At 43.7% G+C, this 23,595-nt stretch overlaps 1 protein-coding gene across 1 annotated transcript in view; it reads right to left on the reverse strand.

Annotated features, from left to right (window-relative positions):
• Window positions 1–23,148, reverse strand: part of dnah1 (dynein, axonemal, heavy chain 1) — a 59,281-nt gene extending 36,133 nt beyond the window's left edge. The window contains exons 1-36 of the mRNA XM_070447323.1: window positions 23,081–23,148; window positions 22,415–22,642; window positions 22,215–22,287; window positions 21,892–22,066; window positions 21,646–21,802; window positions 21,402–21,534; window positions 21,057–21,215; window positions 20,699–20,954; window positions 20,311–20,468; window positions 18,177–18,388; window positions 17,688–17,986; window positions 15,001–15,151; window positions 14,686–14,879; window positions 14,377–14,602; window positions 14,084–14,203; window positions 13,891–13,973; window positions 13,597–13,738; window positions 13,362–13,517; window positions 13,025–13,223; window positions 12,058–12,311; window positions 11,712–11,924; window positions 11,320–11,484; window positions 11,061–11,182; window positions 10,792–10,897; window positions 10,513–10,692; window positions 8,312–8,452; window positions 7,478–7,641; window positions 7,182–7,295; window positions 5,499–5,687; window positions 3,586–3,691; window positions 3,339–3,452; window positions 3,072–3,221; window positions 1,081–1,167; window positions 805–991; window positions 549–640; window positions 280–434 (exon numbers count right to left, since the gene is read on the reverse strand). Coding sequence (XP_070303424.1) covers window positions 280–434; window positions 549–640; window positions 805–991; window positions 1,081–1,167; window positions 3,072–3,221; window positions 3,339–3,452; window positions 3,586–3,691; window positions 5,499–5,687; window positions 7,182–7,295; window positions 7,478–7,641; window positions 8,312–8,452; window positions 10,513–10,692; window positions 10,792–10,897; window positions 11,061–11,182; window positions 11,320–11,484; window positions 11,712–11,924; window positions 12,058–12,311; window positions 13,025–13,223; window positions 13,362–13,517; window positions 13,597–13,738; window positions 13,891–13,973; window positions 14,084–14,203; window positions 14,377–14,602; window positions 14,686–14,879; window positions 15,001–15,151; window positions 17,688–17,986; window positions 18,177–18,388; window positions 20,311–20,468; window positions 20,699–20,954; window positions 21,057–21,215; window positions 21,402–21,534; window positions 21,646–21,802; window positions 21,892–22,066; window positions 22,215–22,287; window positions 22,415–22,618 — 5,636 coding nt within the window. The 5' untranslated portion in view covers window positions 22,619–22,642; window positions 23,081–23,148. The remainder of the gene's footprint in view (window positions 1–279; window positions 435–548; window positions 641–804; window positions 992–1,080; window positions 1,168–3,071; window positions 3,222–3,338; window positions 3,453–3,585; window positions 3,692–5,498; window positions 5,688–7,181; window positions 7,296–7,477; window positions 7,642–8,311; window positions 8,453–10,512; window positions 10,693–10,791; window positions 10,898–11,060; window positions 11,183–11,319; window positions 11,485–11,711; window positions 11,925–12,057; window positions 12,312–13,024; window positions 13,224–13,361; window positions 13,518–13,596; window positions 13,739–13,890; window positions 13,974–14,083; window positions 14,204–14,376; window positions 14,603–14,685; window positions 14,880–15,000; window positions 15,152–17,687; window positions 17,987–18,176; window positions 18,389–20,310; window positions 20,469–20,698; window positions 20,955–21,056; window positions 21,216–21,401; window positions 21,535–21,645; window positions 21,803–21,891; window positions 22,067–22,214; window positions 22,288–22,414; window positions 22,643–23,080) is intronic.
• Between the last annotated feature and the right edge of the window lie 447 nt (window positions 23,149–23,595).

Here is a 23,595-nt window from a genome sequence, read left to right on the forward strand (position 1 = left end):
GTTCAGGATATTCAATATGCTATCTACTGTATGTGTGTTTGTAATGATCCCCAGTTTACAATTGGCTCATTCATCCCCCTCCTCTCCCCTGTAACTATTCCCCAGGTCGTTGCTGCAAATGAGAACGTGTTCTCAGTCAACTTACCTGGTAAAATAACGGTAAAATAAAAAAATAAAAAAATAAATGTACAAGGTATATAAGAGTTTATGTACTGTATGTGCCCAAATCTGCAGATGGTATGCGATGGTCTGTTATGTGCACATGGAGCAATTACTCACCATTCATGTGTCAACAGGTCAAACTCCCCGTAGAGCTGTCCCATGGTAATGGACTTGGGGTTGAGGACATAGGTCTGTACAGCCTCATAAACACCACCACTCACAGAGACCTGGCCCTGCAGAGCCGTCATCGCTGTCCCTAGGATCTCATAACACTGACACACAAACCAAGCCAATGGCAATATATTACATTCATTTGTAATACCAGAATCATCTTGAAATACATATCATGTGCTGCTGGTAAAGAGAGGTTTTTGGGGAATGCAGACCTTGGTTTTTCCGGAGCCGGACGGTCCCACCAACATCAGTCCGTGCCTCACAACAGTAGTCTCATACAGCTGAATACACTTGGTGATGTATCCTGCATTTACACATGGGAAATTAAACCATGTTAAAAAATATATATTATTTCCCTCCTAACTTATACCTATATTCTAATCTCAATAGCACAGTATCACTAATAAGCAGATATAATGTAGGTTAGACAGTACAAAAACAAGCTGTGTGTCCTCATAGAGTACGAACCATCCACATCCTTGAGGTTCTTCTTGGCACAGACGTTGCGAATGGATTTCTCCAGGGTGCCATAGTCGATGGGCTCCTCCCGTATCTTGGGGAAGAGATCGGACACAATGCCGTTGAAAAGCTTGAGGTCATCTTGGAGGAACTTGGGGACGTTGACGTCTCGTATGGCCCGTAGACAGATCAGTTCCTGGAAGTTAGAGGTGGGAGACGGGCCGATTACATCAGGTTATTGATAGCCTGGTCAGTGTATTTAGGCATATAAAGTGTTGTTCTAACCTCATTCATATCTTGATTCTCCCTCTTCAAGTTTCCAGCAGCAGAGATCACGGTCTTCACAGCTCTCATACCAAAGTCATAGTGATCCTGCACACATATACATCAGTCAAACTTTATTGTAGAGAAATTACATGATTATGTTAATAATACTGTTATTGCAACAAATGGTTGTTGTATGCAACAAAATAGGGTTCTTAAAACTGAGGGTTTTAACTTTGAGTGAAGCAACTCATGTATTATGGATTGATTGGTGAATGGAGAGGGTGAAACTGATCCTAATCTATTTGACTTATATCCATTACCAAATTACATTTTTGATGACAATGATAATACTCTGGAACTATAGCAGGTATGGTGCTAATGGCACATAGAGACTATAGGAGTTGCCTTATAAATAGTGGAATCATGATGCTTGCCCTGGGTCATGTTCATTAGGCACCAACGGAATAAATTTCCCTTAAACCAGGAGTCACTACCTGGATTTATCCAACAAGATATGCAAATGTTTTGTTTTTGGGGACGGTATGCTCAGTATCAACAAGATGATTTGTTTCATACTGATGAAAAATGTACTCTGATTAGATTGCTGATAATTTCTTAACAATATTTTTATGTTTATATCATTCCCAATGAAGGATAATTTTATGTTAAGTTAAAAGGCTCAATGAACCAACAGATGGTCATTTACAATGGTAGTTGTCAACGGTGGGTGTAGCTGGTGCATGGAAGTCAGGCGCAGGAGAGCAGAGATGAGTGAACACAAAGTACTTTACTGAGGCAAATAGTAAGACCAGAACGCAACAGCGTCACCAACACCAAATGCCCAAAACAAGTAAGGCAGCACACAGTACCACAAACAAAGTACAAAGTACCGGCTGCCACAAAACACAGGTATACATAAAACCTGGCGCTAACCAGCCGGAAACGTGCCAACGTCGACAATAAACAATACCCCACACAGACATGGAGGGAACAGAGGGCTAAATACACAGTAATTATGAGGAGACGTAAACCAGGTGTGCAGGAAAACAAGACAAAACAAATGGAAAATGAAAGGTGGAGCGGCGATTGCTAGAAGACCGGTGACGTCGACCGCCGACCGCCACCCGAACAAGGAGAGGGACCGACTTCGACGCAAGTCGTGACAGTAGTATACTAGTGCAAGGAAGTTTTTTTCCCCCTATACGTTTGGGTTGATGCCTTATTTGTTTTCTACATGTGAATTCATGTTTTAAACCTTGTAAATTTCTATTAAGTTGAGAAAAATCTCAAAATGGGGGATTATCGTGGAGAAATTACATGATTATGTTCATAATACTGTTATTGCATCAAATGGTTGTTTTATGCAACAAAATAGGGTTCTTAGAACTCTATTGTGTCTGTGTGAACTGAGAGGAGCTTCTGAGATTGAACTCTAACAACTGATTTATGATGGTCTTGTCCTCTTTTGGAGCCCGCATTCCATAGAATGAGTTGGTGTTTATGTGCTGGGAGGTATCAGGGTGGAGATGGCTCCAGTATGGATAATGATGAGAGGAACTTTGTTTTGGGGGTCAGACCCTGGTTTCTACACAATGAGAACAGTCTTTACAGCAGATATAGTCTGCTGTAAATTATTAGTATCTTTCATACAAATCCTAACCTTGTGACACATTCCATACATCTGTTGTTTGTCATGAACATTCAGGGCATGTACTTTGCTATAAAATGCTGTGGCTCAAATCCGCTCGTTGGGCTGTCAACGAATTACCTACGGGGTGGTGATCGTTGACCAGCTTCATTATTGCAATAATTTATTGATGTTATTAATACATTTTGAATAAAGTAACACCCTGATTGATGACTGACCTTGTCTCTACTCATTATTGATTATAATTTCCACGACAACTTTCACAAAGAAATACAGCACTGTATATAAAGCTTGACCCTCAATAAGGCATGCTGCGGGTATGGTTACTGGGGCAAAGATTCTATGTAGACTAGGGTACCACCTGGGAGCTGAGCTGCTCGGAGGACAGTTTGAAGGTGGTGGTGATCTTCTTGGAGAGGACTTTAGCATCGCTGAAGCCAAAGGAGTAGAGAGAGATCTCAGCGATCATCGCATAATCAGGGACCATCATAGCAACAGGACGGAACAGAGCCTTAAGACAAACAGATAGAAATATAATGTGTTACAGTCACACCTCAGTGCTTTGTTTTACAATACCCTGCCAGGGATGTGAACTTTTAAATGTTTTTGGGCAAGTTTATGTAACTACCTTTAGGTTATCTGGTAGTTCAGTGCGGCCGGCGTAACCAGGGTTCATGGTGATGAAAACAGCACAAGAGGCAACAAGAGGGATCTCTTGCCCCTCAAACACAAATCGCTCCGCCTGAGAGACACAAACACACGCACAAACGAATGCACGCACGCACCGACATACAAATCTGTAATATTTTCATGTGTGTATGCACTTTTGACTGTGTACATTGTCTATGACTGTGTTTGTGTATGTTTTTGTTCACCCTCTGATGCTGGGCCTTATTGATGGTGGCGATTTGTTGGGCCACCACTGACAGCACCTCCACATCAATGCGGTTAAACTCATCAAAACATGCCCAGGCTCCAGAACTACAGGAGATACAGTAGATCACAGTAGCCCCACAAAACAATTTAAATACATTCAACAGGATATACAGTGCATTTGGAAAGTATACAGACCCCTTCCTTTTTTCCACATTTTGTTCCGTTACAGCCTTATTCTAAAATGGATTGTATTTATTGTATTTTTTCTTCATCAATCTACACACAATAACCCATAATGACAAAGCATAAACAGGTTTTTAGACATTTTTGCAAATGTATTAAAAATAAAAAACAGAAACCTTATTTATATAAGTATTCAGACCCTTTGCTATGAGACTCGAAAGTGAGCTCAGGTGCATCCTGTTTCCATTGATCCATCCTTGAGATGTTTCTTCAAATTGATTGGAGTTCACCTGCGGTAAATTCAATTGATTGGACATGATTTGGAAGGCACACACCTGTGTGAGGTCCCACAGTTAACCAAGCCATGAGGTCGAAGGAATTGTCCGTAGAGCTCCGAGACAGGATTGTGTTGAGGCACAGATCTGGGGAAGGGTACCAAAACATTTCTACAGCATTGAAGGTTCCCAAGAACAAAGTGGCCTCCATCATTCAATTTGTTTTCTAAATTATCGTTTTTTCCTCTTTTGTTATTTTTCTTTTATTATTATTATTTTACCCCTTTTTCTCCCCAATTTGTAGTTAAAGTCTTGTCCCATCGCTGCATCTCCCGTACAGACTTGGGAGAACACGGATCTGTAGCGATGCCTCTAGGACTGCGATGCAGTGCCTTTGACCGCTGCGCCACTCGAGAGGCCTCCATCATTCTTAAATGAAAGAAGTTTGGAACCACCAAGACTCTTCCTAGAGCTGGCCGCCCAGCCAAACTGAGCAATCAGGGGAGAAGGGCCTTGGTCGGGGAGGTGACCAAGAACCCGATGGTCTGACAGCGCTCCAGAGTTCCTCTGTGGAGATGGGATAACCTTCCAGAAAGATAACCATCTCTGCAGCACTCCATCAATCAGGCCATGGTAGAATGGCCAGATGGATGCCCCTCCTCAGTAGTAGGCACGACAGCCCGCTTGCAGTTTGCCAAGAGGCACCTAAAGGACTCTGACCATTAGAAACAAGATTCTCTGATCTGATGAAACCAAGATGGAACTCTTTGGCCTGAATGCCAAACGTCACGTCTGGAAGAAACCTGGCCACATCCGTACGGTGAAGCACGGTGGTGGCAGCAGCATGCTGTGGGGATGTTTTTCAGCAGCAGGGACTGGAAGACTGGTCAGGATCATGGGAAAGATGAACGAAGCAAAGAACAGAGAGATCCTTGATAGAAATCTGCTCCAGAGCGCACAGGACCTCAGACTGGGGCGAAGGTTCACCTTCCCACAGGACAATAACCCTAAGCACACAGCCACGACAATGCAGGAGTCAGCCAGGGCCCGGACTTGAACCCAATCGAATATCTCTGGAGAAACGTGAAAATAGCTGTGAAGCTGCACTCCCCATCCAACCTGACAGAGCTTGAGAGGATCTGCAGACAAGAATGGGAAAAACTCCCCAAATACAGGTGCCAAGACGGTAGCGTTATACCCAAGAAGACTCAAGGCTGTAATCGCTGCCAAAGGTGCTTCAACAATGTACTGAGTAAAGGGTCTGAATATTTATGGAAATGTAATATTTCAGTGTTTTATTTTTAATAAATGTGCTAAAAATTGCTTTGTCATTATGGGGTCTTGTGTGTAGATTGATGAGGAAAAAATACAATTTAATTAATTTTAGAATAAGGCTTGTGTTCTTTTGTAGCACATACAATTTATATTTTTACCAGTTTTATATAAGGACTAACCTGGCCAGTCCCTTGAGGAACTTGCCCATGGCGATGAAGTCCAGCTGATCCGAGCAGTTGAAGACTACAGTCTGGATAGCCAGGGCTTTCCCCAAGTCTTTAGTGGTCTCTGTCTTCCCTGTTCCTGCTGGACCCGCAGGGGCCCCTCCAAACTTCAGGTGCAGTGCCCCTGTCAGGGTCAGGTAGCACCTGAGAGGGTGAGGGAGAGAGGGGTGAGACCATACCCACAAACCCTAAATCCTTTATCGAACAGCCATGTGCAAGTATATCAGTCACCAGAGTTTTCATCAACTGGTTTTAGCTTGTTGTAGCCTGCCTGCTGCTAGCTTCACTGACAAACACTGGGATGGAATTTTATCTCCTGCTAGCTATAGATTTTGGGCACTGCACTTATAAACAGTGTGTAGCTTGTCACTTATTTACGATAGTTTAACAGCTTGCTGATAAGTTGTAGACATGTTCCCAGCAGTCAGTCTGTATTTCAGCATGTTTCCAAAGCACCAATTGCTATGTTGTAACGTTGGGGGGTCAGATAAATAAACAGCGCAGCAGCAGACTTGATACTGTAGACTCACGGTAGAGCACGTTGCTTGCTGCTTCATTAAAAATCATTCATTGTGATAAAATAATGTTACTAAAATAGCTAGCTAACTAGCTAGCTTGCGTATAGAAGCATCAGTGCATTTTACAGTAGCTAGCTAGCTTGCTTATAGAAGGAGAATTGCATTTAGTGTTGCACTAGCTGGTTGGTTAGCTTCTCTTTCGTTTATATAGGTCAGTGACTGGCTCAGGCTCAGCTAGCAAGGTAATAATGGACAAGTTTTCAAGTACATGATCAAATTTCAGAAATACACTGGACTACTTTGCTAGGTGTAAACCGCTAGACTAAGACATCCTCAAAATTAAACTTGAAAATTAATTAATTACAGATTTCTTGATTTATCTTGGTTTATTCTGACTGCTTTTGAGAGCGCCGCAGTAGTGACTGTTGATGCTTGGTAACATGCTAAGATTCATGGGAAGAAGTTGCTACCAAGGGCGCAGTCGGCATAGGATGCCCACTAAATATAGAGGTTCCAAAAGGCGCCGTGGAGCCCTTGATGACTCGACAACTAGCATTTGAGATTGACTCGATTGACTCGTGAACACACATATCGAGTGATCTAGTGCTTGAAGTGCTCAGTGTTCGGTTTGAGTGACATTCAGCTTTAGATAGACATTGTATCATTGTATCTATTCCATTATGGTGTCTGTGAGAGCATCGCCAGCGCCATTGAGGCCGTCTCCATTTTGAAGTAGTCCATTTTCTACTTCTACTACTTCTACGAGTTGGCAAACAAACTGAACGGGTGTACACTGCCACCTAATGTGTGTTGTTTGAACAGCTTTAAAGCCAAGGTTGGCGATTTACTGTCAACTGCAGTTATGGAATGTTTCATCACAAGTATAATTCATTGGCTGATCCTTCCTGGTCATCTAAATGGAATTATGTGATCCTTCCTTAATACATAGGAAGACCCACCCAATTGACTACTTCAAAATGGGGAAAGTCCTCAATGGTGCTGCCTATGCTAAAACAGGCTTTTGGGCACTAGAGTCCTCAATCTTTCTCTATGGGTGAGACATGCTTTCATAACAAGGGCGGGAGTCATTGAGACCCAATTGCGGGTAGCCAAAGCTTACCGGTCTGTGAGTGGGGTGATGACCAGGCGTCCTGAGTTGCCCAGGTACTCATACCCATAGAGGAACTCTGCGTTCACCGCTCGGATATACAGGTCATTTCGAGCCCAGTAATACCTAGAAACAAATATTAATTAAGGGGAATCTGAAATGTTCACAGATTTTTGCATGTCATCTGCACACAATGGTTCAACCCAAATCGTTAGCTCTCTAAGGCTAATGATTTACTCTACGTTAGCTCTCGAACTCTCTAAGTACATCATATGAGCAGCAGGTATATTTTGTTGGGCAGGTCAAACCTGAGCTGGCTGATCCACTCAAAGTCATTGATGCTGGAGACGCCCTCCTCTACCAGCTTGGCTGCCACGTCCTTGGCATGGACCTCTATGACGATGAGGGCAGACAGAACGGCTCTCTGCATCTTAGACAGGCGGCCCCTCACCAGCTGCACCAGGTCTCCCAGCTACACCATAACAAAGGGGAGGACACTGTCAGTCACATATTCTCTTTCACATTCTTCACAATGATATCATAGCCCATTGAAGCCATACTGATGGTCCCAGTTGGTTCAGTAGGTAGATCATGGGGCTTGCAACACCAGGGTTGTGGGTTTGATTCCCGCAGAGAAAAACGTATGAACATTTATGCACTCACTCTACTGTAAGTCCCTCTGGATAAGAGCGTCTACTAAATGACTAAAATGTCAAATGTTTTCCATGCACATCTGAACTTCAGCTACAAAATAGACAGGTTGATTGTTTAGCAACAACTGACTTGTGCGCAACTATGGGCCAAACAGATGAGGTTGGCTTAGATTGACAACATGTAAGCTATATTTCGTCTCCAATGTTTATTGAAAACATAAATAAATTTGCACAATAAGCACTTGTTGTCTCTCAAATACATTGTTACAGTTGTTGGTTAGCTAGCTAGCACACTTTAGCAATATGTATTAACATGAAATCAGTCAAAACACTTAAAAACAAGACACTTACGATTCCCCATGTGGCAGTTTCTTGTCATTCTTGCTAACAATCTGGCCATTCAGAATCACAACAATACACACATAGTTTTCGTAACGTTGTCAACTAACCCATCTATAGCCAAGCTTTGGGAAAACTTAGGATACACACCTGTGTTTGTAGCTGGGGATAGAGTCGGTCAGTCAGGTCTCCCTGCTCCAGTGCATTTGACACCTCAGTGGTCCAGAAGGTCTGGCAGCCAGCGATCACCACCTGCCCAGGCCATGATAACACCCACTCTGTACGCGGTTGCTAAGGGGAAGGGACAGGAGGGCACACACACATCACAGTTGTCAGTGCGTTTCACAAAGCTTGGGCACCTTTTGTCAAATCCAAAAACCTTGACAATACAGTAAGACAAAATCATGTTTGAACTGTGTAGTTTTCTGTCAACTGGTTGATATATTGGCAGTTGTGTGTATTCATGGCTGCCAAGGGAAGTCAGGCTTCCCCCGAAAACGGACCAAGAAAAAAACAATCATATCCATGGATATATACAAAGAAATGTAAATTGAAAAACGGTCAAACAAAATGAAGTGCTAGTTTGCAGTCTTTCCAGCTTCAGTTTGAAGTGATTGTGTTGTTAGATAGCTTTTCTGAACAACAGTGTCCTGACGAGTGAGCACATTTTCTATGCCAGGCGAAATCGCGCCTCATTAGCTCAATGTTCTGGCTGTAACATTATCCAAATAAATGTCACTAGAAAACAGCTTAAACAAATGCAAATGGAGCTACTTTGCTTTTATTCTGACTGCACTTTTTGACGTGACTGTAAGTTAGCCATAGTTGGCTAGATAGCAAGCAAGGGATAAGAACGTTGCTAGCTAGTATGGCAATGGAACATTTAGAAGGTATGACTGGGTCAAATCAAATCAAATCAAGTTTATTTTATATAGCCCTTCGTACATCAGCTAATATCTCGAAGTGCTGTACAGAAACCCAGCCTAAAACCCCAAACAGCAAGCAATACAGGTGTAGAAGCACGGTGGCTAGGAAAAACTCCCTAGAAAGGCCAAAACCTAGGAAGAAACCACGTCGCGTCCATAGATTCAGAACAAAAAGACTGAAAGACTGGGTCACGTCTAAGGCAACGGAACTGATACAACGAACGACCAGACAGCCTGGGTAGCAACCCTAGAAAGCCTAACAACACCCATGCCAATATATCCTCCAAACATCGCCTTTTCGGCCATTATCACTGAAGTATCTGATGCTGTCTGGCCTAAAAATGTATGATATCATTGCCACCCACAGCATTGAATTCAATAGCAAGGGAAGCCAACAAGCATTTGGTCTCCCTTGATAAAAACATTCTAAAATAATAGCCAATGAGCTAAACTCAGTGAGCTCAACTGTGGTTGGTCCTGGCGAACCAAAAAAAAAAGTGTCAAGGGAAGTCAGTTCGGAATTATCTTCACACCAATCACATCACATCAAAAGCATAATGTAATTGACAGAAAAAAATTGAATTGTTGCATCTCGTGTCGTTGTCTTCCGATGGCTGGCTAGCTAGCTAGTTAAAATCGTCCCTTTCCTAAATTAGACATGGATGGAGATAAGGATTTGGACTTTTACTTAATTCTCCGTACTGGCCAACGATTACAACAGTGAATCTGATCCAACTATAAATGAATACCTTGTGCCCCTGGCCTGAGAGGATGGGAGTTCAATATGTAGCTAGATGTAGAAGACTAATATTAACTAGCTGGCTCATTGTTGCCCATTAAAGGAAGTTAGGTTAGCGAGCAAGCATTTTAGCCAGGTAGCCTAGGACAACAAAAACTAAAAGCGTTTACTGTATGACAGTCATAGACCATTTGGGCAACATGAAAGACAGGAGAATTGGCATTTCTCTACAAGTACGGCGAGTCTACATGTTTTTCTACTTGCACACACACACGAACATAAATCAGTACCATGGACAGCCACACATATTTAGCTTACGTTGACTGGTCTAAATTGTTTTTGGTATCTTTAAGTTGTCACTGTATTAGAACAAGCATAGGTGATTTGATGATATTGAAATGTTGAAGTTAAAATGGTGCTTGAATAGAGGAGGCATCTCCTGTTTTCTTTGTGAAACAAAGAAACAACCATGTGGTTGAATTTATTCTGCCACTGTGTGACTGTTGCCTTCTTATTGTCTGGGCCTTAGGCCTATATATCACGGTGGCATATGAACTAACAGGTTATAGAGCAAACAACGCAATTATAACAACACATAGATTGTAATATGGCTTTTTCCCCCCTGGCTTGGCTTCCCCAGAAATTTTACCCATGCACTGCTACTGTAGATTTGGTAAGGGGCTGACCTGTGGGTAGACCTTCAGCGAGCGTTCAATGTTGTCCCTCAGACAGGCCTTCATAGACTTCTCCACCTCCCTCAGCCAGTCCTCCACATTCCCAGAGGGCCACACTGGCAGGCAGAGCTTGACCTCCTCCCCCTCCCCAGAGTACATATGAGTGATCTGCAGGTCTGACTGGAACTTAAGCTGTGGGACACAGAGAAGGAGAAGAGATAGAAAGAGATACAACTCGAGAAAAGGAATATTTGAAAAGGGGCGCAGGGGGATAGAGAGAGACAGACTAACCCGTGCAATGTTCTCGAAGCATTTGCGCAGATGAGGCTGTACTGCTGTGGGATCCTTGGTCTGGGAGAGAATCTCCAGGAGCTCGTCGTCAGACAGGAAATAGAACCTGCAAAGGCAAAAGTTCTCTATGTTGCCATTTCTGAGAAAGATCAATTCAAAGCTATTTCTAATGGTATTAATCAACAACTATCGAATTCATCTGTAATACTGAATCTAAATAAACAGTCACATTGGTTAGAGCTGAAACACAGTCAATAGTGACAGCATACCTGGGGAAGGAGCCACGCTTGGTCTCTAGGTAGTCGCTCAGACCCTTCTGCACCAGCTCCAACAGCTTATTACAATCCCTCAGACTGTCCAACAGACGGGGGTCCGGGCACAGGTCAATCACCTAGACACACACATGCACGTACGCACACACACAATACACATTTCGTTTACACTCAGTATTAACACTGTACCTTATTGAAGTAAATCTAAGCATGATGTGGGTTGTTGTTGTATTGTGTTGGGATTACAGTATCTCACCTGTTTGTTGTCGTAGGCGCTCTTCATCACTTTCCTCCAGGTGCGCTCCATGGTCTGGTACCTCTTTCCCTCTACAGGCAACTGGCGGTTGATGTCGTCAGAGCTGAAGATAGGCTCCAGGTAAAGCCAGGAGCGCTGGCAGGTCAGCCACTCTTCCAGCACATCCTGCAAGCACCAGCAGAGGGCAGTCACACAACATTAATGAGGCTTTGAAACATCTCATGAAGAATGAACAACATCTACTACAGGGATTTTAAATGGGCCAAATGGGCCAATGGGCCAATCAGCCTTTTAAGGCTCTCCATTCACCTAGTAGGACACTTTCAATGTTACTTTAGCCTCCTTCTCCTTACAATGACACCCAGTCAGACTTATGTATCTTTCTGCTGTACCTGAGTCATCCTGAGCTTGCTCTCCCACGTGCTGATGCGTTCCTCAAATGGTTTCTTGTAGGGGGAGAAAGACATGCTCTGGGTCATGACTATGTGGTCATCCAGCAGCTGTGACGCCTCGTCTGGGCTCTTCAGGATGTAAGTGCCCGTCTCCTTGTAGGGCAACACCTCGAAGGCCACCGTCGACCACTCTTGCTCCATCTTATCCAGAGCCTGAATGGGGAGAGGGAGGACAGGGACACATTCAGTTCAGTCCAAAATTAGGATATTAGATAACTGTGTCCGTCAGCGCTATTGGCTAAAACAGATATTAGCCACTTTATTACTGCCTGCAGTTATCCAGTACCTGTTCGATGGCGTACTCCTTCCCTGCCACCTCGGCCACCCGTGCTATCTCATCCACATGGTCCTGCAGGCCTAGCTCCAGGCAACGGGAGAAAGTGAGGTTGGCCTTGGGCTTGACATTCATGTGGATGCGGTCTGACAGCAGCTGCCAGTGTCTGCCCCTCATCCCAGGATTCCTCAGGCCCTGGATCAGAGGGATGTAGGGACGGAAGTCATCTATCTTCCCCCGGATGTCAGAAGCCACCTCCTGACACGCTGGTGTGTGTGTGTAGGTAGGTAGGGAGGGAGAGAGAGAAGGAAAGAGGTAGAGAGACAGATCTTTTTCCCCTTGCCACTCATTGATTGTTGCTTTTGGGAGGTTAAGGCCATGGTTATGTTAAGGACTTTGTATACAAATCAGATTTGATTACTTGATAAAGCGTCACTCACCGGCAGTGGTGTAAAGTACTTAAGTCATTTTGGGGGGTATCTGTACTTTACTTTACTATTATATTTTTGGCTACTTTTACTTTTACTTCACTACATTCCTAAAGAAAGTAATGTGCTTTTTTTTTTACTCCATACATTTTCCCTGACACCCAAAAGTGCTTGTTACATTTTGACAGGAAAATGGTCCAATTCACACACTTATCAAGAGATCATCCCTGGTCTTCCCTACTGCCTCTGATCTGGCAGACTCACTAAACACAAATGCTTTGTTTATAAATTATGTCCAAGTGTTGGAGTGTGCCCCTGGCTATCCGTCAATAAAAAATAAAAAATGGTGCCGTCTGGTTTGCTTAATATAAGGAACTTGAAATGATTTATACTTATACTTTTGATACTTAAGTATATTTAAAACCAAATACGTTTAGACTTTTACTCAAGTAGTATTTTACTGGGTGACTTTCACTTGATTCATTTTCGATTAAGGTATCTTTACTTTTACTCAAGTATGACAATTGAGTACTTTTTCCACCACTGCTCACCGGGGATGTCCTTGAACATTTTGACACACTTGTGCATGGTCTTGAAGGCGTCTGTGACGTTGCGCTCCAGCTGCTCGGGGTCAATGATGGAAAGGGGGTCATTGTGCCAGCTCTCGTGCCACCGCAACCAGTCTGACGTGGTGGTCCACAGGTCTCTGAACGGCTGGAAGTCCCTGATCAGCTTCTGCAGACGGTCGTACTGCAACACAGACACAGCCGCCAGTCAGTACAAGTCAGTCTTTGTTTTTACATGTTGGTTGATTGCTCAATAAAAGCATAGTCTATATCAAGGAGAAGCCATTGGGGAGGCAGATCGAGTCAGTAACGCCACACTCACGTTGGTGACAGGGATGCCAAACAGACGGTCCCGGTTGTTGTATGTCTGGGCCATGGTCTGGGACTCCTTCAGCTGCTTGCCCACGCGTCGTACCTCGTTGGCCACCTCGTGGGCTCGGCTGATGTCCGTGTACCCAGAAAAGCCAGCCACCACCATCTGCAACAACATATACAGAGGCAGGCAACAGAAAAGGGTCATTTTTTTCAAAGGCTGGGGATTTGAAAGCATGGCTCACCTGTAGAGAGTCCAGGCGCTCCTGGAAGTTGTTCTGGTCAGCCTGCTGGATCTTGTTGAAGCGTTCTTCATCCTCAACATGCTGGGACGACACCGTCTCCATCTGGGTCACAATCTTATGTGGCCACCCAATGGCTGTCCACCTGCACAGCAAAAGGGACAGACACTCACACTCTCACTTTCAGCATTCACTCAAACCTATTTACTTCCTACACTCCTAGTTTGACCTCTCGTTCTCACTCCAATACAAAATCAGTATGTCAATCTTTCAACGTGTTGTAACAGCCAGCCTTACTTTCCATTGAAGTCCTCATTTGACAGGGTGTAGAAGAACTCATCGATCAACTCGTAGTCTGACATGGCTTTGAATAGGAGCTCCTGAGGAAAGTGACACAAAATGAGAACTCTCTAATCAAGAGGATGATCTTTACAGTACCAAAAATGATGTATTCTATTCTCTGCAAGTCTGTATCATTTATTCTCTGTACCTCATGGGCCTTGAGCTGATCTGAGATCTGCTTCATCCATTCACGTTGGTCGGACAGCTCCTCAATGCTGTTCGGCTTCTCATGCAGCTTCCTGCTGACAGCCTTACACTCTTCACATGCCTGGAAACAAACAAAACACACAGTACAGACTGGTATGAGCCAAATACTAACAAACATATCTGCACTTAACGTCACATGCAATGCCTACTAAACAACGTTGACCATTGTACATCCTCAAGTATGATATTCCTGTACTTTGCTACACAAATCTATTGAAAAGACTTGAGACTTACGTCCTCCACTTGCTTGCGGAGTTTGAGGGCAAGCCGGTCGAGCACGGCGTTAGCCAGGGCTCTGCGTTTCTTGGACAGGCTCTGGCGGACACTCTCCACGCTGACGGTGAAGGGGCCGATGACGATGGAGGATGGGAAGGAGTGGTCTAGACGCTCCTTCTCCTTTAGGTGCTGTACCACCTCCCTCTTCACCTCCTGGGGAGTCTGCTCCTCCTGGCTGTGGGCCCTGGGACACATACACACAAAGACTTAGTTACAGACATAGTCACAAGTGCTACAACCTACAAGTTCTACTGAGACAGGTCTTACTTAAGGAAGGTCTCTATGTCTGAGTTGTGCAGCTCTAGGTATCTCTCATACTCGCGGGCGTAGGCCCGGAGTGGGATGGCAGCCTGTCGCAGGGCGGCACGGACCCTCTCCCTCAGCTCTGCCACCGCAGGCTCCCACAGACCCACTGACTCCAACAGAGGAGTGCCACTGATGAACATCTTCTGCATCACAAACTGAGAGACACAGAAAGCCATCATCATATATGGCAGAAGTGTGAAACAAATAAATTCTAACTTCATTACTGTAATTTAAATAAATTGTCAAAATGATGGAATGCATGGTGTCTTGTCTTGCCTTATCCAGCTGAGGTACATTGTGGGTGGAAAGGATCCCCTTATCAAACAGGGTAATGATGGAAGTCTCAAAATTCTCCAGAGGAGTGCTGTAGTGGACCCCAGTCACATCCAGAACCAGATCTACCAAGAACAGCGGGTTCTTCTTCGGCCTGTGGAGATACATAGGAGTGCATAACTAAAATGCTGACCACACCGCTCGCGTTGCGTGCGCAAGCATTGCAAAATAAATGTACACATACATGTTGTTCAATCATTTAATCTAATCTGCTCGCGCTCGTCAACGAGCGTCTGCGTAGCCAGGCGGTAAAATAGAACTTGGCTAAATGTCCATGAATGTTTCATGTGTTTCGACCTGTCCCCAAATTAATATAATAATAAATATCAGAGTTCGTTTTGATATTTCAACCTGCGTGTCTGGAGCGCGTTTGGTGTGGATGCCCATAGCCACAGTAGCTGCCATGTGAACCAAACAAACAGACTTTCTAGTTTAGCTAACCAAACCATCAGTCCTAGCTTGCTACTATGGAAATCGAATTCAACAATGCCAATGTTTTCAATTAGAATTTTGGTTTCAAAAGCAGCTCAAACAAAACACGTAAGAATGAACTATAGCCATTGAATTCTACTGTGCTCATATAATGTGCGTTATAGGAAAATAATGCACACTCTAGAAAGCCCTTCAAGCCAATCAGAAACAAGTATTCAATGCCATGGCAAAATTTACCAATAAGGCACGAGGGGTGTGGTATCTGGCCAATATACCACGGCTAAGAGTTGTTCTTAGTCACGACGCATCATGGAGTGCCTGGACACAGCACTTAGCCATAGTATATTGGCCATATTCCACAAACCCCCGAGGTGCCTTATTGCTATTATAAACTGGTTACCAACGTAATTAGAGCAGTAAAAATAAATGTTTTGTCATACCCATGGTATACGGTCTGATATACCACGGCTGTCAGCCAATCAACATTCAGGTCACAAACCACCCAGTTTACAATTTAAAATAATCTTATTTTATATATTTTACATTTGATAAGGTCACAGAGAGGGCCAAAGCTAATTACAGACACCTGTGATAATCTGAAGTACCCAGAGGTGAAAGAAATGCACACCTATTTAGGCGAGGTGCTGGCTAGCGGAGTGGAACACACCTGTGTCTGTCTTTTGATACTATATAAATGAGTCACCCAACAGTGTTTGTCATTATACCCTGATGAAGAGAGCTTGTCTGTCGAAACGTTGGACATAAAATATTTTTGTACCTGAGCTCCTAGAGTGTGCGGCTCTCCTTTATTTAAAAAAATCTGAAGTACCCAAAAAGGCCACAAGATATCATGTGATAAAAACTAAACTCAGCAAAAAAAGAAACGTTACTTTTTCAGGACCCTGTCTTTCAAAGATAATTCGTAAAAATCCAAATAACTAGAAAGGGCTTTCACAGATCTTCATTGCAAAGGGTTTAAATACTGTTTCCCATGCTTGTTCAATGAACCATAAACAATTAATGAACATGCACCTGTGGAACGGTCGTTAAGACACTAACAGCTTACAGACGGTAGGCAATTAAGGTCACAGTTATGAAAACTTAGAACACTAAAGAGGCCTTTCTACTGACACTGAAAAACACAAAAAGAAAGATGTCCAGGGTCCCTGCTCATCTGCGTGAACGGGACTTAGGCATGCTGCAAGGAGGCATGAGGAATGCAGATGTGGCCAGGACAATAAATTGCAATGTCCGTACTGTGAGACGGCTAAGACAGCGCTACAGGGAGACAGGACGGACAGCTGATCGTCCTTGCAGTGGCAGACCACGTGTAACAACACCTGCACAGGACCGGTACATCCGAACATCACACCTGCAGGACAGGTACAGGATGGCAACAACAACTGCCTGAGTTACACCAGGAACCAGGAATCCCTCCATCAGTGCTCAGACTGTCCGCAATAGGCTGAGAGAGGCTGGACTGAGAGCTTGTAGGCCTGTTGTAAGGCAGGCCTACAAGCCTGGGGCTATTCCCCCCCAGAAATGTCCGGGAACTTTTTTTAAAACATGCATTTATTTTTATTTCACCTTTATTTAACCAGGTAGGCCAGTTGATAACGAGTTCTCATTTACAACTGCGACCTGGCCAAGATGAGGCAAAACAGTGCGACACAAACAACCCAGAGTTACACATGGAATAAACAAACGTACAGTCAATAACACAATAGAAACGTCTATATACAGTGTGTGCAAATGTAGTAAGATTAGGGAGATATAAGGAGATGAGGAGATGCACTGCAGTACTTAATGCAGCTGGTGGCCACACCAGATACTGACTGTTACTTTTGATTTTGACCCCCCCTTTGTTTAGGGACACATTATTCCATTTATGTTAGTCACATGTCTGTGGAACTTGTTCAGTTTATGTCTCAGTTGATGAATCATGTTATGTTTATACAAATATTTACACATGTTAAGTTTGCTGAAAATAAACGCAGTTGACATTGAAAGGAAGTTTATTTTTTTGCTGAGTTAATTAAAAAACTTGAAAGTTACCAGAATCGGGTAGTTTACTTGTAAACTTCTAAAGTTACCAGTAATATACCCTCACTTTGCAACCCTATGAGGGAGACAAATAAATAGAGAGTAGTTAGAAAGAAAGAGAGAGCAATAGAGACAGAGTGGTGATGTGATCTCACTTGTAGGGGCTGTTGATGAGGTTGGAGCCCCAGGTCAGGTCCTGTGGGCAGTGGAGAACACTGTGGCAGGCATCCAGCAGCAGCTGAGCCAGGCTGACCAGGGAGTCCTGCACCAGGAAGCGCAGTGAGTCCTGCAGGCTGTAGCGCACCAGAGCCATGAGGCTGCACAGCTTGGACATCCTGTACACCTCCCAGCGGGACTCCGTCAGACTAAACCAGCCAGGGCCCACGTCTCTCAGGCTGGTGTGGATGCCCTTACACAGGGTGGTCACCCATGAGTCCCGCAGGAACAGCTGCACCTAAGGGGCCACGAGGGACCAGGGATGGGTTAGCTTTTGATGTGTATGGCTTTCAATGTATGGCAGTGTATGGCTGCTAGTAACTGTCTTGAATTTCACAACAACTAGAATTCTTCAAAGATATTCTTCAGAGAGCAGGACTGATGCCAGCAGAGTATCATAATGTTTCTAGGGCTGTGTGTTACAATACCTGTGCATGTGTCTGAGACTGGGTGAGCTCAAACTCCTCTAGACGCAACGACTTGGTGAAGGTGACATGGAACAGACTCATAGCAGCCACCCTGTTGCACTCGCCCCGCACTTTGGACAAGGCAGAGATCACCTCCGGCTTGGTGAGCAGGGAGTTGAAGGCAAACGCAGCACGGTTCTTCTCAAAGGGGTACGTAGGGACAGACACAAAGCCTGTGGACATGTCAGGTGTACAATGTTTAAGAGGTGTCATTACAGGTGTCATCGACTGCTCATCTCGTAAACCCATTTCTGTCAGGGTTCACAAAGAGACCCTGGCCCCCTGAACCCAATCTTATATCTTACTAGTAGAGGGATGGGCTTTTTTTACCGCCTTTTCCTCCCCAATTTCACTTCTTAACACTTTAACACTTAACCTGGAAGCCAGCTGCACTAATGTGTTGGAGGAAACACCGTTCAACTGATGACTGAAGTCTGTCTACAGGCACCCGGCCCGTCACAAGTAGTCGCCAGAGCGCGATGAGCCAAGTAAAGCCCATCCCCGGCAAAACTCTCCCCTAACCTTGACAATGCTGGGCCAATTGTGCGCCGCCCTATGGGACTCCCGTTCACGGCCGGTTGTGACACAGCCTGGGATCGAACCCGGGTCTGTAGTGACGCCTCAAGCAGTGCGATGCAGTGCCTTAGACCGCTGTGCCACTCGGGAGGCCGGGGATGGTCATTTTAAATGTTTCACTATCCAATAATATCATGATTTTTTTTCAGATACCCCCCTGCCTGCAGTTCTCCGGTAGTTATTGGAAACAGTGGGTTGAGCCAGTGGGTTGAGCCACCCAAAAGGTACCGATTGGATGATTCCATCCGCAACATTTCAAGCTAGCTGCGGTGTGAGTTTACGGAACGTTCTTAACGCCGTTACATCAGAGCTGCAGGTAGCCTAGCAGTTAAGAGCATTAGCCAACTAGGTGAAAAATCTGCTAAATGACTAAAATGTTAAATGTACATCAGGTCTTGTGGAACCTCCTGTGTGCGCATGTAATTGCTATTTGAAGAGGAGAAAATAGCATATCGTTGTCAGGGCTGACTGGAGGGCTAAATGCGCTAGCTCATGGCACCGTCATAAAAACTACATTAAAAAGTTTGTTGTTTTATTAAATAAAGGAAATTCAAATGTCATGGTATATCCCTGTATGTATCAATGTCACAAAGATAATTTAATTTAGACAAATCTTTTTCATTGTTATAATCCCACATGAAAAAATACTATAGTATTCTCWGTAATGTTTTTGCGGACTTTACTGTAGTATTCACTGTAGTATTGCAGACATGGCTTTAGTATACTGTAGTATTCACCATTTACTATTGTATAAATACTGAAAAAAACGGTAGTATATACTATAGTAATTACTTTAGTGTTTTTGCGGACTGTAGTATACTGTAGTATTTACTGTAGTGTTTTTGCAGACCTTACTGTAGTATTTACTATCGTGTTTTTGTTATATTATCTTTGACATAGCAGTGGGGGCTTCCTTGAGGAAACCTATTGGACAAAATACTCAAAGAGCACATTTTCCATAACCTATACGTAAGTAGGACTGAGGTCTGAATGGATAGTTCAGAGCTTCTGCTCGTATCTATAACCTGTAGGGAACAAAATATATGGTCTATACTTGTCATGTAGGTTTCTCACTTATGGGTGGCACAAATTGGGATATGGGAGAGGAGAATGGGAATGGGCAGGGTATATACAAATTAAATACTGTAGCACATGCTATAGTAATTACTGTAGTGTTTTTGCGGACTGTAGAGTTTTTGAGGTCATTACTGTAGTATTTACTGTCGTGTTTTTGCGGTCTGTAGTATACTGTACTATTTATTATAGTATTCTAGTATATTACAAAACGATATATAGTAAATACTACACGATCGAGGGATACAACAGTGTGTAGAATAATATTCTACAATATACTAGTTTACTACATAATTATATAGTAAGTACTGTACTATTCTATAGTAAACTGTAGTATAACACTCACACAAGTAATCGAACACTAACGTCCACCCCGTTTGGATATTCGAATAAACATGCCCATCCTTAGGTCTTACATCTCAAAAAAAAACTCCAGTGAACTCACCATTCTGGGGCACACGTTCTGTCTCTCTCTGGGGCAGGGTGATGTGGGAGAAATCCTCAGGGTTGGTGAGCACTACCCTATCAAAGCTGATCCGGTTCATGGTGCGGTTATACTCCAGATTGATCTCCTTCTCCAGACGTACAATACACTCCTGCAGCCTGCCACCACAACACATTACACAGAAATGCATCCTAAAGGTAATGCTCCATTTACTGTACAGTATTATGCACAATTCAGTCTCCTGACATTCATATCCTGCTCTTATTCAATAAACACAGCCTGATGGTCAGTCTGCTTTAGAAAAAGATAGCTAAACAGTCTCTACCATGAATGAAAGGCTAACTGTAAAATATGAGTATTAGATTAGAAAATGAGGGATGTCTCTCACAGTTTGAGTCGAAGCCCAGGTGTAGAGAGGGCATGCTCTTTGACACGGGCAAGACTTTGTGCATTGAGAGACGAGGTGCCACTCCACACTGGCATACAGTCTACAGACAGGTGGTAGAGCAGCAGGGCCTCTGTGTTCTCTCTGCAGCGCTGGGCAAACTGCACCCGCTGGGAAAACAGATGAGGGTCCTCTGCACTGAACAGCAGCCTGATCCTGGAAATCCAGTACTGAGTGGCTGACAGCAGAAACACACCTACTAAAGTCAAGGAGATGGGACAGAGAATGAGACTTTGTGTATGCTGTATACAGGTCAAGAAAATACTGCATTGATACACTAGAAGTGGTAATAAACTATTACTTGTTCTCTGTCCTTCGGTTAGGACTGGTTTTCCATTGGCATCCCTCACTCTGCCATTCTTGTCGGCCTTCTGGACCAGATAAAGCCCTTTCTCCTGGTTGTAGTCAAGAACCCCAACAAACTGCCAGCTGTACTCCAGGTTGGGGCTTTTGGGGTCCTCTACAGAACCAGAGAAGAAAAGAGAGAGGAAACTGTCTAACTATTTTCTGTTCTCATGATGCAGAATGATGATATGGTACACTGTTCACTACAACAGACAGAACTTGTAGGATACAATCATTTCTATTTGGGACATCCCTATGTAAACAGCTAATTCAAATTAAGAGCTATTATCAAAGCACCAACCTGGTGGTATCTTGTCAGTGGTGGGCAGCAGAGCTTTGGCAGGTATGGGTTTGTGATCAGTTGATTCGTTTTCATAGCCAAGGGCAAGCCAGTCTTGAGGAGTGCGACAGTCAAACTCCTCATTGTCAAACACCTAGGGGAGAAAACCAAGAAAGACGAGTGAGTCAAACAAGGACCACAATGTGATAGTGTTTTATTAACGAAAAATGTATGTTTTAACTATGAAGATGTTTGAGGAGCTCACCTCCAGAGGTAGGTAGTTTGAGACAGGTGGGAGTGGATTCTCTGGTGTGGTCACATGTTCTTCAATGCTATGGTGTCGAGGCATCAGGAGGTTGGAGTCTATGCCTTGCTCTGTCAGGAGCTGTGCAATATCCAGCTTCAGGTACTCCCGTCTGCGCCTGAGAAGAGACACAACACATGTCAGAGCATTCACTTCCCCATACTGTGTGCGTGTGTATTTAGCTGTGACCCTCACAGATGCACACACCTCTCTATCTCTATCTTGCGGGGGTGCTGTCCAGGCAGGCTGTGGTAGGGCAGCTGGACTTTGGCTGTGTAACCTCCAGTGGAGAAGTCCGTGTGCTGCTGGTGCTGGGTGGTGGGTCCATGCTTGTCCCTCTCAACCAGACTGTGCAGGTCAGACGGAGTCCGGAATGTGGTTACTGAGGAACAGAATACATATGGGCCCAAATAAATCAATTGTTATTTACAGAATATACCAATACATATTTACACATACACAAATGTAAAGTAGCTGATGTATTTTTGTGTGATTTTTATCATCCAACAGGCCCTGGGTAAAAGTCTCACCTTTAGGAGTATTGGACTCATAGCCCGCTTGACACAGTAAGCTCTGTTGGGTTTCTGGCCCATCTGTACAGGACTGATACATGAATAGGCAGTTAGTGTAAGCTCATAACTTCATAAAATATTTCTTAGAACAAACATATCACAGGGTAGTGTTTTTAGCTGCCCTCTGACTACAGTTGAATGTGTAGGCTAATTATTACCTGTAGGTGGGGTTTTGCTGCTGTAGTGATGAGCTCGGAGTAGTACCCTTTCTGTTCAATCACAGGGTACTTTCTGACAGGGAGGAGTTTGCTCCTGTGACTTTGCAGTGGGGGTAACTTGTGTTCTGCAGGTTTGCTAGGGGTGTGTGGCACAAATACACCAACCCCATGGGGATGGTTTTGGGGAACATGCTTTGCTTCCATCTTCAGACACACATCTGTAGATGTCTGCCTCAAGAAATAAGCGTTAGTAAGCATTCCAGCACGCGCTTCTTTGTAGCTACCAGTATTTATTATTTTCAATGCGCAACCCATTCTTTTATCATGACAGATAGACCTGGACAATCGCAAATGCCTAATTTGCTATTACATAACTAGCTAGAGAACTTAGACATTCTGTTAATTTAGGACAAAAGCACTTGAAATGAATGCATTTCATGGACTAGCATCTAAATTGACGTTGGCTGATGACCTTGCTGGCTGGCTAGCTAGCTAGCTAACGTTAGTTAGAAAACACAGAACGTAGGCTACATGATGGAGTAAATAATATCGTTAGAAACTTTATAACAGGCTGTATATATTAAAGAACATTAGACCTTAAATAGCCCTCGGAGATGCTATGAGTTTTAATAGACAAAACTTGCCACTTGTTAACTTCAAATTCACCTTCAACTTCCTTCACTCTTTGCTGAAATCTCGGTTTCCAAGTGCGCCTAGTTGAGGACGCGGCAACGGTTGTCAGGGAGGTCTATCAAACAGCTGGGGGTTAGAGCGGTCGTTTGACTTCTTCTAATGTCTCTTAAAGGGAAAGTAATCCAAAAGTAACAAAGTAATTAGTAGGCCAACTACAGGGCTCTAGACAGACCATACTATGTTAGCATTGGCTGTTTAGGGCTAATAAATATATGTATATATAAAGTTTAGCAAATTAAGTGGAAAAGGCTAATAAAGGGACTACCATTATATTATAAGATTTGGTGGGTGGTGCTATCTGTTCTGTAGCAAATCAATATCAAAATCTACTACATTTTTCCAAAACTGCAATAGTTGTAGAAAATACATTCCAATCTGAGTGTTGGGCTACTAAAACTTTTAATTCGAAGGTAGGTCTCTCTTCCTAACGTGTTAACTCCTAAAAGCCCAAATCGATAATGCTGATAATGAAGGTAATGATAATGATA

The sequence above is a fragment of the Salvelinus sp. IW2-2015 genome, linkage group LG1 (genome assembly GCF_002910315.2).
Source record: "Salvelinus sp. IW2-2015 linkage group LG1, ASM291031v2, whole genome shotgun sequence".
Lineage (NCBI taxonomy): Eukaryota > Metazoa > Chordata > Actinopteri > Salmoniformes > Salmonidae > Salvelinus > Salvelinus sp. IW2-2015.